Source organism: Balaenoptera ricei, chromosome 8, assembly GCF_028023285.1.
Source record: "Balaenoptera ricei isolate mBalRic1 chromosome 8, mBalRic1.hap2, whole genome shotgun sequence".
NCBI lineage: Eukaryota > Metazoa > Chordata > Mammalia > Artiodactyla > Balaenopteridae > Balaenoptera > Balaenoptera ricei.
The window spans coordinates 97,656,821-97,675,885 of record NC_082646.1 but is presented as its reverse complement, the minus strand read 5'-3'; the positions used below and the strand labels follow the sequence as shown (position 1 = coordinate 97,675,885).

Here is a 19,065-nt window from a genome sequence, read left to right as displayed (position 1 = left end):
TTTTGCTGGTAAGAATGTAAATTGGCACAAACTATATTGAAAACAACCAACAAATACATATATCAAAACCTCTCCCAAATGTTCATAATTCTTCTTCTAGGAATCTATCATAATGATCCTAAGTACAAACGGGTATGAAAATGGATACTGATCATTATTTAAGCATTTGATATAAAGCATTATCTAGCAAAAAAATTAGATACAACCTAAATACCCAATGATAGAGAAACAGTTATACATGATTTATGGAATATTAATATAATGGTATATTAGCAATTATGTTAAGAAGTTGTTTATGAAGAAATGTTAATGATATAAGAAAAAAACTCACAATATAATGCATGCAAAAAGCAAGCTAATGAGAATATTTACAACTGTCTGTACGTGTGAATTAGTAAATAAAAGAGGCAAACTGGAAAAAACGTCTAAAGTAGAACATTTTTCCAAAACTCGTGAAGATTAAGTTGGGCCAAATAAAACGAGCATCATACTCTTGATTTGTCAACTCAGCCCCACTTGCCCCAAGCCTGCCCCCGACTTACCTTGTGATAAAAAGCTGCCCCCGTGAGCACCATGGACACCTCATTGGTCCACTCAGACTCATACTTCCACTTACTCATCTCATGGTCCCAGAGATGCAGGCGACCCGGGTAACCCACCAACCGGTCAGGAAATTCTCGCCAGACCTGAGGACAGAAACACATCAGCAATCAACTCCCAGTTCAGACAACAACCAAGCACAGTGCTCAGTTCTCTAAACAGTATCGATAGAGTCCCCACGTTCAAATCTTCACATACTAAGAGCAGAATGGGCTTCTGAAGATATTTGATCCAACAGATGCTAGTTCTTCTGCCAATATTCAAAGATAGATGTGATTCTAATATCCTCCAAAACTTCCCCGTGCTTGCTTGGAAATTTCGAGTAATGTAGAATAATAGCTTCCTGAATTGGGCCAAGGTAGGTAATCTCTTAACATGTGATTAATGAAACAGGTTCCACTCTTCATGAACACACAAATGAAGACTAAATGGAACCCTGATTTATAATAAATATTGATAATTGTGAAAGCTTACAAAGTCTCTTGTTTCTAAAAAAAAAAAAAAAAAAAATCTATCTGGAGCACAAAGACATTTTAATGTCCTTTTGGAAGCCTCAAGTATACAGAATTTGTCTAATTCTATAATCTGTAACATACTGAAAACAAAAACTTGATTTCCACATTTGGAAAGGTTCTTAGATATAGCTTTGTTAAACAGAATTTGGTATATGAGGGGTGGGGTACTTCCAATACCTCTCCCCATGTACTTCCGTATAATTTAGTTTAAACTTTAAACCATTAACCATTAGTGAATACTGACAATTTACCAGATGTCCTGGTGCCGCTTCTCAGCACCACGAATCCTCATCCTTGACCAGACCTCTAAACAGCAGAGTTCCAGAGGGCCTACTCCTGGCCCCTATTCTCTTCTTTCAACTCTCCCCCCTAAGTAACATCTACTTTCAATCACTAAATACTGTCTCTACTCTGATGACCTCTAAATGTATGTCTGGCCCGGAACATTTCTGAGACTACCAACTACTTACTTAATATCTTCAACTGGATAAACAACAGGCACCTCAAACTTAACATGTCCAAAGCATAACTCTTGATTCCATATCCTCAGAAAAGCCATTCTCTCTCAGTCTTTTCCATCTCAGTAAGTCATCTAATCCAACTGCTCAAGCCAAAAGCTAAGAGTCAGCCTTTATTCCTTCCTCTCCCTCTTTCCCCACATCCAGTCCATTACCAAGTCTTACTAGCTTTACTTCTGACGTCCTCTTACCATTTCTACTACCACTCTCTCTAGCTCAAACCACCATCATTACTCATTACTAGATTACTGTAGGTTACTGGATTACTGTAACAGACTTCCAACTTACTTCTTTGCTTCCACTCTTGCCCCTCCAAACCATCATTTACAGAGCATCACTAAAAGGTCCATTCTTAAAAGAACAGTAGGGTATTCTATACAGGGTAATTCAATCAGTGGGCTCCATCCTATTAATTTATATATTTTTTCATTATGTATTTTTTCATTATATATTTACCCAACACCCCAGTGTCACTGAGTCCAGGAAGGATGCTTCATTGCTTTCCCAAAGGCAGAGCCAGTATACTAGTACTCCCCCTTTTTTAGTTTGCTAGGGCTACTGTAAAGAGTAACACAAACTGAGTGGCTTAAAACAACAGAAATCTAGAAATCCAAAATCAAGGTGTTGGCAGGGCCATCGCACCCAGGGGAAGGAGCCTTCCTTGCCTCTTCCCAGCACCTGGGGGTTGGCTGTCAACCTCTGGCATTCCTTGGCTTGTAGATGCGTCGCTCCAAACCTCTGTCTTCACATAGTCTTCTTCCCTCTGTGTGTGTCTCTGTGCCCAAATTTTGCCTTTTTATAAAGATTCCAGTCAAACTGAATTAGGGCCTACCCTAATGATCTCATTTTAACTTAATTACCTCTGAAAAGACCCTATCTCCAAATAAGGTTACTAAGGGTTAGGATTTCGACATATCTGTTTTAGATATGTTCAATCCATAACATCCTCCCACAAAAATCTTTAAAAAACAAAAAATGGCTTCCTATTGACTAAGAATAATAACGAAACTCCTTAGCATGTTCTAAACGGCCTTCCTACTCTCCAATCTCTCTCGTACCACATTCTCCCACAATTCACTGGCTTCCTTGTTCTTTAACTGTGAGTAGACTAGACCTCAAGCCCTCTGCACCTGCTATTTCTTCGATGGAATGTTCCCCCAGCTCTTCAAAAGGCTGGCTCATGCTCATCAGTCAGGTCTCTGCTTAAATGTCACCTACTCTGAGAGGTCTTTCCAGACCTTCCCATCCAAGATAAATGCCATCCCCCAACGAGCCATTCTTCATCACGCCCCCTCACCCCATGCTTTTCTTCACCAAACTTTCATTTCTTGAAACTGCACTGGTTATTTACTGTCTGCTCACTATCTCTTTTCCTCCCATAGAGTTTAAGCTCCATGAGGCAGAGACCCTGTCTTACTCACTGCGGCCTCCCAAGCACAAAGCACAGTGTCGACACATGACAGCATTCCACGCACACCTGTTGAATGCACGGGCGGGCAAAATCTCGGCAGGCGAAAAGCTGAGTATGAAAGAAGGGAACCAAAGATCCTTCCTCTCTTCTTCACAGCCAGAGCTAGTATACTTCTTAATTCAGAAAGGAAATCTGCAACAGTACTGATCACCAGCTACCATTCATAATAATGTGATAGCCTTTGTGCGAGAAGATCACAGTAATAACTCACCATCACTAAAGCACATGTTTTAAATTGCTTTTCCAGCAGCGGGTGAAGGGACATTTGCTGAGTCATTACACTCTCTTGCCCAGTCCTTGTGATCATCTACATGCTTTTATGGGCCGTCTGACCAGGGTCTTGAACGTGGTCTGGAGCTGTGAAAAGAGGCTTCCTTCGTGCGGAACCAGCTCACCTAACAGGCCTCTCCAACCCACAACCTTGGCCTCGTTACCACCACGTTGTAACCAACAGAGTTAATCGGCCACAGGCATCATCATAATAGCTGTAGACAAATGAATCCATGTCAAACATTTCCTCAGATGTTTAATGCTGCTGCTGTGTTCTCTACTCTGGGGTTTGTGTTTCAGCAGATTAAAATAATATGATACTATTACAGTTTTATAGAGCCCAGAGCAACAACATAGGCTGTGGGCCATAACTTCTGTCTGGCCTGTGGGCCTGAACACACCCCACCAAGCGCACAGCCAGGTTCCTTTGCTTGGCACCAAGCACCTGCCTGTTCAAGTCACACCAGGACCACAATCACCAATCCATCTCAATGGAATTAAAGAGATTTCTGAAGGGCTCCAAGCGCAAGTAACGACACTCAACACCAGTGATGGGCAAGGTGGAGGAGAGGGGGGCGGATGGGGGCATCCATTCAGTTGGCACCTCTGCTGGATGGAAGCTGCATTCCCCCTCCCTGTATTCGAGTCAACACAGCTCTCTAATCCGTGCAAAGGAAGGTCAAATCACTTTCCCAAGGGGTTCTTTTTCAAGCCCCCATCTGCAGCAATAATAATAACACTGGATCAGTTTTAGGGTCAGAGGCTGTTGAGATTTCAGTCCTCTTCCTGTTAGCTGAAGCCACTTACCAGACTCCTCTCCAGAGACACTTAATTTGGTAACACTGGGTCACAGAACGCTGAACTACGCTGCTCTGAAAGCATCAGAGGTATCCCGAATCTCAGATGCCTTTGGAGCCTTCAGTGAGAGCTGTTCCTCAGGCGGGGCCTCTCTGCCCTTGACTTACTCCAGGCAGCTGGATGCAATCAAGATACCATCCTTGTCACTTCATCTATAACTCTGCAGCTGACTGCAGGATCAAAACGGAGTGGAACAGAAGGGGATGGGCCTTCTCTAACGGAGCCCCGGTGTAGTACGAAGTCGATTATGTATATAGTAAAGCATTTTCCCAGCCAGAAGAGCAAGAACTCGACTTCGACCCCTCCCCTTCCCTCCTCGCTACCCATCTCCCACTCTAATTCAACTCTTTTCTTTTTTACTTCAGGGAAATGCTCCGGGGCCGGCCTTTTGTCATTACTAACAGATGCCTTTATATATTGTAGTGCAGGAATTTGAAACTTCACGTTATATCCCTATAGTTCTAGCAATAGTGCTCCCAGAGCTATGTTCAAGTCACAAAGCCATCACTCAATTGTTTGCCTATTCTATTTAAGTCTTCCATATACAGTGTCATCTATTTTTAATTGCACACATCTTTTAAGACGGAGGCCCACGTCTGTTATAACAAACTCCATGCCTTGTAGGGGCTTAGCAATAATTTGAATAGCCCTTACATTTGGGGCCTATTCTACATCACTATTCAAACAGAAATTGTAATAACCTAATACCATCCTAACTATTTCCTTCCATTCTAATTTTTATAATCTTGGTCCCAACCACCTCTTACCTGGATTATGGAAATATCCTCCTCTCTGGACTCCCAGCTGTGCTCACTTGTCTATTTTCAGGTAACTATCTACCCTTTTTTTTTTTTTCTTTTTCTTTTTTAAGCTTCCTGAGGTCTTTTGTGGCTTCCCATTACTAGAGGATGAAACTAAGATCTTCTACCTTTTCTTAAAAGGCACAGCAGCCAGCCTTGATTACTGCCTATAGAAAGTACACCGGGGACAAGGTTAACGTACATCCAGGCCTAGCTCTGCCACTGATGACTTGTGCCCCAGACCTACTCAAGTTGCCCTGCTTCCATTCTGCCCTCTGCAAAATGAGGGGTTGGATTAAATGACCTCTAATGAACTTTTAGACCTAAATTCTTATATCTTCTTCCTCACTGACCTATTTCCAAGGAAACTAATTCAGCAACTGTGATCAGTTGCTGGCCTGCATTATTTTACTTTGTTTAAAATGCCACACCCATACGGGTACCCAATAAATGTTCCTGAAAAGAGGATAATGCACTATATTCTAAGCCAGCTTAGAGAGTGCATATTAAACTCAGGGTGTGTGCTAACCACAGTCAGATTCAGGAAACAGACTGGGGGTGGGGTGGGGGAGGGAGAAGGTGAAACAACAGGTGGCGCCCATCTGGGATGTCCGATTAGGAGATCACGGGCTAGCTCCAGGAGGAAAGGAACTCTCTGAAGTGGCTGCTACAGTCATCACACTTTCAAAGGCATAGTTCCCACAGGGATATTGCTACTGGGTGAGAGGGATGCCACATGTATCAGGATTCATGAATCAAGAGATGGACTAAGAAGTGGTGAGGGAAACGGGGGTGGGTGGGGTGGAGAGGGGGCAGAACGTGGACGCAAGGTACCCAGACTAGGCCAGGGTTCATTTCTGTCCTTGCACATGCCCCCTAGGTTTTGTTGATCCCTAACCATCAAAGTGGAACAGAATGCTATGACCCAGCCCAAGCCCTGCGGCCACATGCGAGGGTCAGTCGTGGCAGAGTTGCAAGGAACCCAGCTTGCAGACGCCTTTGAATTAGTGGCCGTCCTTCCCGTCAGGACTGTCTTGCGTGCTGCCCAGATGGGAAAGGGGGAGCTGGCTGCGGTCCAATTTCTAGCTGGTTTCCACAGAGGAGCCAGTTATCGGATTCACTCTCAGCCCTCTGGGAACAAAGCTCACCTTTTATATTTGGAATTTCCTGAAATGAAGTGGAATGGAGGGACTGATTGGCTTCATTTTCAGCTCATGCTTTTAATTACAATGGTGGTTGGTAGTTTTTGTCAAGGGGGTGCTTTGCAAAAAGCCAAAGAGCTTTTACCCACGCCTGGGACACAATTAAATGCTAATGCTGGGCATCTAGAGCAAGGGAGCCCAAAGTTGTCATCTGGAGTGCCCTAATGCTGATTGGTTTTGACAAATACATGTACACGCTGCATTATGGATTAAGATTTACCTGTTAGATCACTTCAGTCTGCTCCAGAGACCTTCCCAACCCAAGGCGGGGTTCTGCTTAAAATTAGCCAAACAGGAAAAGCCCCATCATGGGAAGGGTCCTGGGGTTTTGGCAGCAATCCTATTTGCCCCAGTCTGGCTGGAGGTTAGTGCCCTGGCGCTGGGGCACATGACTGCCACTCCTCTCAAGTCCTCTCTTCAGGCCTGGGGCAGTGATGAAGGTAGGGAGACAGACCAGGATTGGCCACAGCTGGTACAGGAGCATGTGCTATTAACCTTTCACGGGTACCACTGTTAGGAAGACACCACTGAAGAGGTGGCTCTAAGACATTTGCCATCTCACCAGACGGCAGAACCACAGGCCTTCGGTGGATGGTAAGAAGAGACTCACACTCCGGCAGTGTGAGCTGCGAACCGCTGCCCACGCTGACTCAGGGGTCACTTGGAAGGTGGAGATCATTTGGTCCAGTCCCCTCACTGGACAGATGGGAAAACTGAAGGCTGGAGAAGAAGCGCTGTCCAGAGGTCACACTGCTAGGTCATGCCTAACTCCCCGTCCAGCCTCTGCTCACGAAGTCCTGCGATTTCCCGCTCTCCTGATTCTAGAAAGCACTTCCTCTCCCCACACTCAGGACCTCACTTGTCAAACAAAGAGGTCAGAGGACAGGGTTTAAAGTCACACTCAGTGTCAGTGTTCTCAGCTGTGTGCAGTTGCTGGCAGAGATGGTTAAGGGTCCTACACACATGCGAATGACCGAGGTGGGGAATAGAATGGGGGAGCGAGAGGCAGTGGGGAAAACGAAAAAACCTTTTGCTCCCCTCAGCATCCATCTTCTGAAAGCCGAAGGCTCTTCATGAACGTGGTTTCCATTTAGCAGAGAAAGCCACGTGCTCACACCATTAAAAGAAGGAAGTCCCATCAGCTGTGTGGCAAACGAGTGAGACGCCACTTAGGACACCGAGGGCCTACTGGAAACTTGTAATCCGGGAGGCTCTGGGGCAGGGAAGGAAGGACAAGCAAAAAGCAGCTGAACAAAAGATTAAACTCAACTACTATTTTTCATGAGGCAATGAATCTCCTGAGAGATAATAAAGAAGGGAAGGAGAGACGTGAGTTTGAGGGGATGAGAGGAGGAAGAGATGGGTCAGGATCAGGTCACGGGCTTTCTAATTTTGCGCTCCTTAAGACCCACTAAACATGAAATCATTTTTATTTCCATAACCTCAACTCCAGTGGGGGTGATACTGTTTCTAAGTCTGGTCCCAGGGGATTGTTTAATGAAGTTAAAAGAAGAATAGTGATCATAAGCCAAATGGCTATTCCCTTTAAATCCTGCACGAGGTAGAAACAGGGACTTCAGCTTTTATAAATAACCATTACTGAGCCTTCAAAATTTCAACTTGATCTTGGTGAGGCTTGATTTGACTGACTGGAGACCAAAGATATCAGCTCTGTCCAGCAGGGAGGAAGTAACTCTCCTTACTTCACGTCACTGCTCTGCCCTATCACTCACAGATGCTACTGCAGAACTGGCCAAGTTTGTTTTCTTACTGTGCAAAGGGAGGAAATGGCATTGACCACAAACTGCAATCCTGGCTGACTCTGAAGCATAAATGTGGTTCCAAAACGATTCTTTAATGAGTTAATTAATCAGAATGCCCTATATGTGTGCTTAAACTCCATAATCTCTTGGTGGAAAATCAAGAAGCAGAGGAACTCTTTTTAAACTACTTATTTATTTGTACCCCATCTACTTCAAAAAAAAAAGATTTGGGATGGCCTACAACAAAAGGCAAAAACTAGAATAAAGTCCAAACTATCAAAACAGATGATGCCCTCAATAACATTTCTTTAAATATCCAGAGATTCCACCTATCTTAAAAATATTAATCCTGGACTTCCCTGGTGGCACAGTGGTTAAGAATCCGCCTGCTAATGCAGGGGACACGGGTTCGAGGCCCAATCCGGGAAGATCCCACATGCCGCAGAGCAACTAAGCCCACGCGCCACAACTGCTGAGCCTGTGCTCTAGAGCTGGGGGGCCACAACTACTGAAGCCCGTGTGCCTAGAGCCCGTGCTCCGCAACAAGAGAAGCCACCACAATGAGAAGCCCATGCACTGCAAGGAAGAGCAGCCCCCGCTCACTGCAACTAGAGAAGGCCCGCACGCAGCAATGAAGACCCAACACAGCCATAAATAAATAAATAAATAAATAAATAAATAAATTTATTTATTTATTTAAAAAATATTAATCCTGCTATCAAGTTCTAGAAAGGCAACCCAACAGCAAGCTGAAGTCACAGTCTAGGGATGGAGAGATTTGAGTGTTCCTATTTATTAATTCATTTACACATTCAACTCTTAGATACTTTCTGAGCTCCCACTATTTTTTAACTAAACATTTTATTTTGAGATAACTGTAGATTCAAAAGTAGTTGTAAGAAATAACGCAGAGGGAGCCTGTGTACTCTTTACCCAGTTCCTCCCAGTGGTAACATCTTGCAAAACTATAGTGTGACATAACAACATGATATTAACACTGACACAGTCAAGATTCAGAGCATTTCCATCAGCATGAGGGTCCCTCCTGTTGCCCTCTTATAGACCCCCCCCCATCCAGGTACCCTCTGACAACTGCTAATCTGTTCTCTATTTCTACAATTTCGTAATTTCAAGAAGGCTATGTATCAATGGAATCATACAATACGTAACCTTTCGGGATTAGCTTTTTTTCACACAGCATAATTCCCCAGAGATTCATCTAAATTGCTCTTGTATATCAATAGTTTGGTCCTCTTCATTGCTGAGTAGTATTCCATGGTGTGGATGGACCAGTTTGTTTAACCATTCACCCTCTAAAGGATATCTGGGCTAATTCATTTTTTGGCACTACAAACAAAGCTGCTACGAACATTCGCATCCAGGTTTTTGTGTGGGTGTAAATTTTACTGCCTCTGGAATAAGTGCCCAAGTGCAACTGCTGTGTCACGTGGTAGTTGCATGCTTAGTTTTATAAGAAATGGCCAAAACTGTTTTTCCAGAGTGGCTGTACCATTTTACATTCCTACCAGTAATGTATGGAGAGATCCAGTTTCTCTGCATCTTCACCAGCATTTGGTGTTGTGACTATTTTTAAAAAAATTTTAGCCATTCTGATAGGTGTATATAATTCCGGTTTTAATCTTTAGTGGTTAATGATGTCAAACATCTTTTCACATGCTTTTTGCCATCTGTATATACTCTTCAGTGAAATAACTGCTCCTGTCCTTTGCGCATTTTCTAATTGGATTGTTTGTCTTTTGCTGTTGAGTTTTGAGAGTTATATATCCTAGATGCTACTCCTTTGTTGGATATGTTGTTTGCAAATATTTTCTCTCAGTCTGCAGCTTGTCTTTTAATCCTCTTCACAAGGCCTTTCACAAAGCATAAGTTTTAAATGTGGATGAGGTCCAATTTATCAACTTTTCCTTTTATGAATCATGCTTCTCTTTGTCTAGCCCTAGATCCTGAAGATTTTTCTCCTTAAGTTTTTTTCCTGAAAGTTTCATAGTTTTATGTTTTATATGTTTAAGTCCATGATTCACTTCCAGTTAATTTTTCTGTAAGGTGTGAGGTTTAGGTCAAGGTTAAATTTTTGCCTCTGGATGTCCAATTTGTCTAGAACCATTCATTAACAGAGCTGTCTTTCCTCCACTGTATTGCATTTGCACCTCTGGTCAAAAATCAGTTGCCCCCAACTATTTTTTAGGGACTGTCTTACACTTCAAAGAGTGAATACAAAAATAAAGGATATAACTTGTTACTAAGGAGCTTACCACTGAGAAAATCTAATGACATATGCATAAAAAGCTAGAGATGAAAGAAAGCAAGGATGCAGGAAAAAGTCCAAAAAAAAGAGTTAAGTCGGGGGTGGGAAAGCAGGGAATAAGGAAAAAGCTTCATGGATTTCATTTTAAGAGGATAAAGGAAAAGGAAGTTAAATTACAAAGTTAGGGCTGAGATCCCTATTGCCCCCAACCAGGTAAATAACTAGTACAAAATTTTACTCTTTCCTCTCTGTTTAAGCAGGCCAGTAAGGAGAAAACCAGAGTTCTCCCTCTGAGTACAAAATACAGAATCATTTAAACTTTGGAAAACTCCTTATAATTTAACTCATAGAAATTATATATTAAAAAATTCCATGTCCAATCACATTAAGTTCACTCAATCAATAAATATTTACTGAGCACCCACTATGTGTCAAGCACTAGGCACAGAGTGGTAAACCAGGCAAACACAATCCTGTCTGAATGGACCAAGCTAAAAAGGGAGGTTTGTCAATCCAGCCCCAGATCTACGCCACGAATGTAATTAGTGGCCTCGGTTATAAGAAGTTAGCCCCTTCCTGCCCCTTCCAGGGGCAGAGTGTCAACATGTGATCAGGACCTCTGCTCCATCCCTCAAGTCTTCAGCCCCGACTCCAGAGGCTGGATGGGAACCTAGAAATTTTGCTTTTAAAGGTTGACAAGTTTTGATCTAAAGCAGCCAACAGGTAGTAGCAAATATACTGCAATCACGATTAACCCTATGCACCAATTTTGGAGCAGCAAGAAATAAATCTGACCTAAGAGGTGAGTATTTTAAATATCACACTGACTAGCTCACCTTGTTTTCTTGAGATTCGTTCTCCCAGGTGTGACATTTTTAAGGTTTGGGGACTACTCCGTTCCTTTAAAGTTTTCTTTCTTTCTATTCTTCCAAAACAGGGAATTGCTATGTCTAATGCAATAGCAACCACCAACCACTGTCTTAAACTCACAATTTTTGCAAGCAATTTTACAAGTGGCAATGAACGGTGTGGCTTCACACTTGGGCACCACACCACAGAATTCTGCTCCAAAAGCTGCAGGCTCTGCCCTCCTGAGAGAGCTGCAGGGGGAGTTCAGGGCCTGGATGCTGCCAGGATGGCTTTCATTTCCCCTGGTCCCATGCCAAGTCCTGCCCACACGCCTCCTTTAAGCATCCCTATGAAAATCAAGGCAGATAAGCAGCCCATGCAAGACAAATTCCCCCTATTCCCAAATCATAAACCAAATCCTGAAGCTCTGGATTCCTGGAGCGGCCAAAGCCTGTAATCAATCCCAAAGAGACAACAGGCAGGTTTTGGAACAATAACCCGTAAACATATGGATCCTCTCAGGGCTGGAATATCATGGCAGTTATCTCCTTTTGAATGCGGGAGGGAAAGTATGCATTCTTTAAACCATGAGTGTACCAACACCTCTTTAAAATAACTATCCCACATTACAAGCATTCATTCTTGAGGCACAGAACTCCGAGCCCAGGTGGGCCTGCCAGTGCTGTGGACAAGAAAGATGGCGAGGTGTGGCGGGGGGCACACAGGGCGGGGAGTGGGAAGGTCAGGAGAGCTCTTTCCTCACCAGCACCGCCTGACAAAATAAGCGCTTATGGAAAACTGCAAATCCAACTCACCTGACTTCCGTGGGATGGGAATCTGTGAGGAGGAGACACCCTTTCAAGGGGACACCTGATGTGCCAGCGGGCAGCAGGCCCCCTCCTCTTTGGGATAAGGAGCCCGAGTCCTGCATTTGATGTTGCATTAATGGCTAGGCAAACAAATTCTGAGCTTGCTGTTTTAATTTGCTCAGTGGGGAAGGAAAAAGTGTCACTCTATTGTAATTCCCAACTGGGTGCTTTTTTAAACCATCAGATGTTATTTCAATGTTCAGCAGACATATTCGATTTCCTTTCCTTAATATTTGTTTGACTTACCCTCCGATGGGGACTGGGTGCTTTAGAAAAGCTCCGAGAGGTCAAACCTCACTGCAGCTTCTCTCAGCACCTCCGTGGGCCCCGGCCTGCCACGCGGGGTCCGCTTTCAGCAGCTCGTGCTCAGAGCGGCACACATGAACTGTTCTCCCTCCAGGCCCCTCGAGTCTGGGCGGTGTAAATCAGTGCAAGCTGGAGATAGGACAGACCTATCAGAGGGTTCAGGTCTCCCACAGGCTGGAAACAGGGAGCCTGAAGCGATGTGGAGAAGACCCCAGGGAGGTAATTCTCTAGGAAGAATGACTCCCCTCTGACCACAGTCTTCCTCATGCCTCCTGTGAGAGAAGCTCTGACTGTACCTCGTGGGCAAGGACCCTCACAGAACGAGCCGTTCGGCCTGCTCCCTCTTCTCAAAACAGCAGTCACTATAAAGGCAACTCTTCATGTACTTAAGAAAAGTGAGAAGAATGGAAGTAAAGAGAGACAGATGTCCTTTCAAGAGTCCACACTACTGACCTGTATGATGGCCAGGCCCAGGAAAGAGACTCAAGAGGGGAACTGTCACTCACTCAGATGTAATACACAAGGCTCAAAGAGAGCTCCCAGCCATCAGCTTCTTCAGATCCTAAACGAAGACGGCACCGCAAGTCCTAGACAATTTTTAGTGTTCAAAAAGCTCAGCTTTGACAAAATGGTTCTAGCTACTGTAAAGCTTCAGCGTGGACCCAGCACAAATGCTGACCCCGAACAGCTCTGACAAGGTTTGATTTTGCGTATGCCCAAAGCAGGCCCGGCTCCTTGGGACAGCCGGTGCCTGCAGCCACGTGGACCGACACCTGTGCTAGCTCCACGGTCCACCCTCCAGAGAGGAGACAGAGACACCTGGATTCCCGGTCTTGCCAGGCAGCCCCTGGGTCAGGCCGCGTGACGGCTCAAGGATCTGAGCCAGCTGAGAGGCCAAGGAATGGAAATCTATGGCGCTGGTTCCCACTGAAGGCCAAGGCACTTCCAATGGTTAGGTTATCTGCTGCAGGGATGCCCCTTGCATTTGGTGCCTCCCTTAGGGACGTTTCATTTTTATCAGTGTTGGCTATGAGAACCCAGTCTCTCGGTGCTCTAGGTGACACCAAAGAGTGTTAAGCCTGTCGTAGGGCCCATGGCAGGATGAGACAGGTGGTTCCACGTACCGTAAAGAAAACCCGCCCTGGATTCCCAACAACCCTGAGCACAATTTCAGATCTAGGACTCTGGGACTTAAATCTAGAGAGGAAAGCAGCCAATTCCCTATCAGAAGGATCATAACCAAAATGTCTGTGAGAAACGATCTTGAGACCCGGTCCAAGCCCCGGTATCTGCGGCACTTTCACTGGCAGACGGCTCAGAGAGGCACAAACAGAAGGACAGAGACAACCTATTTTCTTTTTTAAAAGTTACCCACTAGCTTTTTTAAAAAGGTTATTATTAAGTCTAATTCTAACATAGGTGTTTCCATCTTTCTGCTCGTCTAGTGAGAACAGAGAAAGTGGGATAGTTTATTTAGAATCACAGAATACATCACCTCTCCCCCTCTCCCTGGATGAATACATTTAGCTCTAAATTTTACTAATTCTGCTTAAAATGTAACTGTTATATAGAGTCTCAGCTCTGGAATTCTCCAGTTAGCCAAGCTCCCTCATTACCAATCAAATCTGAGCTATGACTGAGCCCACCCTTCCCTTCTTGGTTCTTCAATCCAGATGAACATTAAGCCTACAGGTTTTCCACTACCATTATCTAACTGGCTTTCCCTGTCTTCAGTCTGTCATCTCTAATTCATCCTGTGATCCGACTGTCTGGACCATATACCTCTTTGCAAACCTACAACACCTCTTCACTGCCTTCGACTTTTCAGCTGACCTCTTAGCCCATCCATCAGCTGGCGCTATGTGGCTGAACCAACTTAGTTAGCTTCCAACGTCAACCCAAACACAAGTTCCGCCTTCATCACATCAACTGGCCTGTGACTCCCCCGTGCGACCACACGTACCCAGCTCGTTCTAACTTAGGTTGCCTTTCATCTTGGTGCTTCCTATAGCAGGAAAACCCACTCAGAGGTGGTTTCACGCTCTCATGAAAAAAAGTAGGGCATTCCAGGCTATTTTGCTGTCTTCTCATGATTCTTTACTTGCCATTACCTTGGGGAGTTGTGAACAAAATAAAACAAATAAATTATCATTATTTATTAGCACCCAAGAGGTTTCACCAGCCGCTACCACCTAGGCGACGCACAGGCAGTAAAAGAAAGGCATCAGCATTTTGTGCACCTAACAACATACAGTTGCTCTTAGTCAATTCCCATCCCCACATGAAGGACTGATTTTATAACCAGTATTATTAGCCAAGAGTGTTTCACATCTCTCAGGTGAAAAATGTTCAACACTTAAGTGCTACTAATAATTTTTTATGGTTGGAAATGAGGATCAAAGTACGAAAGGAAAAATAAATTCCCGGGTTCATACATCCAGCCAAGTCTGCATGGCTCATTTTCTGCCACATGTTTTAAACGGCCTCTCTTAAAGGCGGGGGAGGGGAGGAGGAACAAGTTGCATTTTATTTCCCAGCTCTTTAGGTCTGAAATAAAAGCAGACAGACTTGGGGGGAAAAAAATCAAACATTCAAGTAACACTATACACTGCTACTGTTCCCCCAGGAGCTCCTTGCAAATGAGTATCAAGAACTCAATAGATACTTTCCTGGTAAAATACATAAACAGATAAATAAATTATCCCAGGCTGAAAAGAATCTCCACATCTGGTAGCTCACTAGAGCTTGTCAAACAAGTCAGAAACACGCAGGGCCAGAGAAGATCATTCTTTCGCTCCTGATTTCGGGGCTGGCGAGGGAATGTAACATTTCCCAAAGCTCTTTGCCTTCCAACAGGGAATATGACCCATTTAAACAGGCAAATGACCCCTATGTTTTCTTCCAATTAAATAAATAATGATACCCAGGCATTAGGTCTTGAATCCACATGTCTGTGTCCTCAAGTCACAGACACTGGAAGAAAAAAGGCCTTTCCTACAGGCTCTGGCCTTTCATTCCCAAGAACTTGCTAGGGCGTCCCTTAAAGGGTTATATTCAACGTACATTTAACACCTTACAGAAGTAACTTAACCTCTTCGCACCTCAGTTTTCTCAGCAATAAAGCATGAAGTGACAGGATGGTCTCCAAGGTCCCTTCCCATTCTGATGCCGGGTTTCTTTAAAAACAGAGCTTTCTGCCTTGTCCGTGGACCCCAGTACAGTGCTAACGTTCCCTACGTGTGCTGTGGTTTCGCAGAAGCTGGCTGAGCACAACTGTGGCTCCAGCAACTTCCTCCGGGAAAGGGATTCCGGAGGTCGTGACGGGTTTCAAGCTAACAGCCCAGGTAGACCTTCCCCCATCATTCCTCTTTCATCTCTGGGCTCTGAGGGGAGGCCACCTTTCTCTCTCATAGCTCGGGGAGGGTGCCATCTGCGAGCTGCCTTCAGACTCTGCTCCGTGTCCCTTCAGCAAGCTGTGGAGCCTGCTGCTTTAAAATGGTTTCTGTAAAGTGATGCTTCCAACCCTCTAACAAAAGCTCTGCTTTAAAATGCCCTCTCGTTGTGAGAAACATATGTCAGGCCCCAGAAGAGGCGTCAGCAGAAACACCATCAAAACAGACCCCGGGTCACCACGCTCTCCTCCGCTAAGGCAACGGCTGTGCTCTCCCTTTCACTCCTAAAAAGCTGTTGGCATTGCCTCCAAATACCCCCTGGATCCTCACACAAGCAATCTCTCTGGGTTTCACAGGAAAGCAAAGGAGTTTGACACTTTTTACGCATACAAGTTGGATTCTTTTCCACATGCACCCATACCTTATACATTTGCCTGTACTTCTGATCCCTTAGATTCATTATACCTGAGGGATTTTAGGAAGTCATCTGGTCTATTCTTCAGCTCCAGGAAGGACTAGTAAAACCACCTTAGACACTGGAGGACCGCTGGCTGCCCCTTCCTGAAAAATTCCCAAATGGGGAGACGCCTCTGTCTCTCCAGATTTCTCTAAAAATGCTTTCGAGCCACAGTGAGAAAGGTCTGCTGCATGGTTTGTCTTTGATTCTCACATATTAAATACTATGTTTAAACTATTTTTTATTTAAACTAGGATAATGAATTTAACTACTACAAAACTAATAAAGGCTATAGACAGACACACACACACACACACACACACACACACACACACACACAAAGCCAAACCAGAAGAAACGAAGATGCCTATTTTAGAGAAGAATAAGCAGGGGAATATTTTGGTTGTACTAAAAGTGTCAATGTACCTAAGCTTACCTAATTGACCTAGTAAGATCATTAAATCTACAACTGCAGAATGTAGACTCTTTTTAGGGGCACACAGAACATTAACCAAAATAGACCTTTTACTGAGCCATATAGTCTCAACACATTTCAAAATGATGAAATCATATGGAGCATATTTTCTGACCACAGTAGAATCAAATCAGAACTCAATAAGAAAAAGGTAACTTTAAAAACTGACAAAAGTAAACAATATACTTTTATATAACTATGGGTCAAAGAAGATATTACAAAAGAAATTAGAAAATATTTTAAACTTAAGGATAATGAAAATATGACAAATCAAAACTTGGGAAGGTACCTAACGCAGTAATTAAGGAGAAATGTACAGCTTTAAATGCACATATTAGAAAAATAAATACTGAAATCACTGATCTAAGCTATCAAGTCAAAAGGTTAGAAAAATAACAACAACTTAAACTCATGAAATTAGAGGAAGAGATTAATCAAGAAAAGAGTAGTTAATGAAATACAAAACAAATACACACTAAAGAAAAATCAACAAAATCAAAAGTTGATTCTTTGCAAAGAATATGACACTGATATACCTCTAACAAGACTGATAAAGAAAAGGAGAGAAAACAAAAGTTATCAATATCAGGAATGAAAAAGAGCACACTAATCCAAATCTTATAAACTTTAAACAATAACAAGATAATATTATGGATGATTTTATAGCAATGCATTTCACAATTTAAATTAGATGAACAGAGTCCTTGAAAAACACAGCTTATGGGCTTCCCTGGTGGCGCAGTGGTTGAGAATCTGCCTGCTAATGCGGGGGACACGGGTTCAAGCCCTGGTCTGGGAGGATCCCACATGCCGCGGAGCAACTGGGCCCGTGGGCCACAACTACTGAGCCTGTGCGTCTGGAGCCTGTGCTCCGCAACAAGAGAGGCCGCGATAGTGAGAGGCCCGCGCATCTCGATGAAGAGTGGCCCCCACTTGCCGCAACTAGAGAAAGCCCTCACAGAGGCGAAGACCCAACACAGCCAAAAATAAATAAATAAATTAATTTAAAAAAATATGGAACTCACCATCTTAAAAAACAAAACAAAAAACGAAAAAAACACACAGCTTATCAAAACTAACACAAGAAGAGATAGAAAGCCTGAATAGTACTAGGGTCATTAAAGAAACTGGGTCTGTAATAAACATACTAGAGTGCTGGCTGAGGATAAAAGGATGTGGGATGAGCAGTGTAAGAAAGTCATAAATATCAACTATGGCTCATGAGCAAGCTGCAGAAGCAAGAATGTAGCAGCTATGCAGTTTTCTCGATTCCTTACCATATACACACCAATTTATTTGTCTCTTCTTTTCCAATTTGAGATAAGAATTATAGCTATGATATATTCTGTATACACAATGTATATAGTTTATATAACTTATTCTTCAGATGTCTGTAGTTTCCTCAGCCTCCTGAGTCTATACGTTTAATGACCTTTGGCAAATTTTGGAAGCTTTCAGCTATTTCTTTAAATATTTTTTTCTGCCCCACATTCTTTCTCTTCTCCTTCTGGGACTCTGATGACACGAATGTTATATCTTTTGTGATTGTCCCACAGGTCCCTGAGGCTCTGTTCATTTTTTTTTTTTTTTTCCAATCTATTTTCTCCGTGCTGTTTAGATTGGATAATTCCTATTGATTTATCCTCAAGTTCACCAATTCTTTCCTGTTATCTCCATTCACCTATTGAGCCCACCCAGTGAGTTTTAAATTTTGGTTACTGCAATTTTCAGTACTGAAATTTCCATCTGGTTCTTCTTTATATCTTCTGTTTCTTTGCTGAGACTTTCTATTTTTGCATTTGTTTCAACGGTGCTCATAATTACTTATTAGAGGATTTTTTATGATAGCAGTTTTAATATCCTGGTCGATAATTCCGACATCTGTGTCATTTCGGTGTTGGCAACTGTTGATTACCTTTTCTCATTAAAGTTGCAATTTTCCTGGTTCTTGGTATGAGGAGTAATTTTGGATTGTTCCCTGAACATGCTGAGTGTCACTATGAGATGCTGCTGCCTTTCACATTTTCTAGTTTAGCAGGGAGTTTAGGTTCAGAGTGCATGTCCGGATCCACTTTCGTGGGCTGTGGATTGAATATCAATTTAATTTTCAAAGACTGTATCGTGCTATTCTGGTCTGCCTAATTTGTGTGCTACCCAGAGGCTAATTTGAAACCTGGGCAGTATTCTACCCTGTAGTTTCTTTCTCAAAGCTTTTGCTGTGTTGATTCTAGTCAGTTTCATGCATGGGCTGATTTGAAGGGAGAGGGGTGACAGTGTGCCCAGGAGGAATCCCTCCTTTCCATAACCTTCCCTCCACTCTCGAGTTGGGAAGGGATGAGGTGCTGTCTCTTTGCTGTCTGTTGCTTGGTGCAGGCTGGGGATGGTGGACAGGACACCGCCCCCCAGCCCCTGGTCTCTGCAGCTGCGTCTTCCCTAACATTCACTTCATGGAGG

General features: G+C 43.5%; 1 protein-coding gene across 4 annotated transcripts in view; it reads right to left on the bottom strand.

Annotated features, from left to right (window-relative positions):
* The window catches only part of EXT2 (exostosin glycosyltransferase 2), a 134,313-nt gene that overhangs the window by 11,671 nt on the left and 103,577 nt on the right, over window positions 1-19,065 (bottom strand). For all 4 annotated transcript variants that reach the window (XM_059931428.1, XM_059931425.1, XM_059931427.1 and 1 more), the window contains one exon: window positions 543-686. In XM_059931428.1, coding sequence (XP_059787411.1) covers window positions 543-686 — 144 coding nt within the window. The remainder of the gene's footprint in view (window positions 1-542; window positions 687-19,065) is intronic.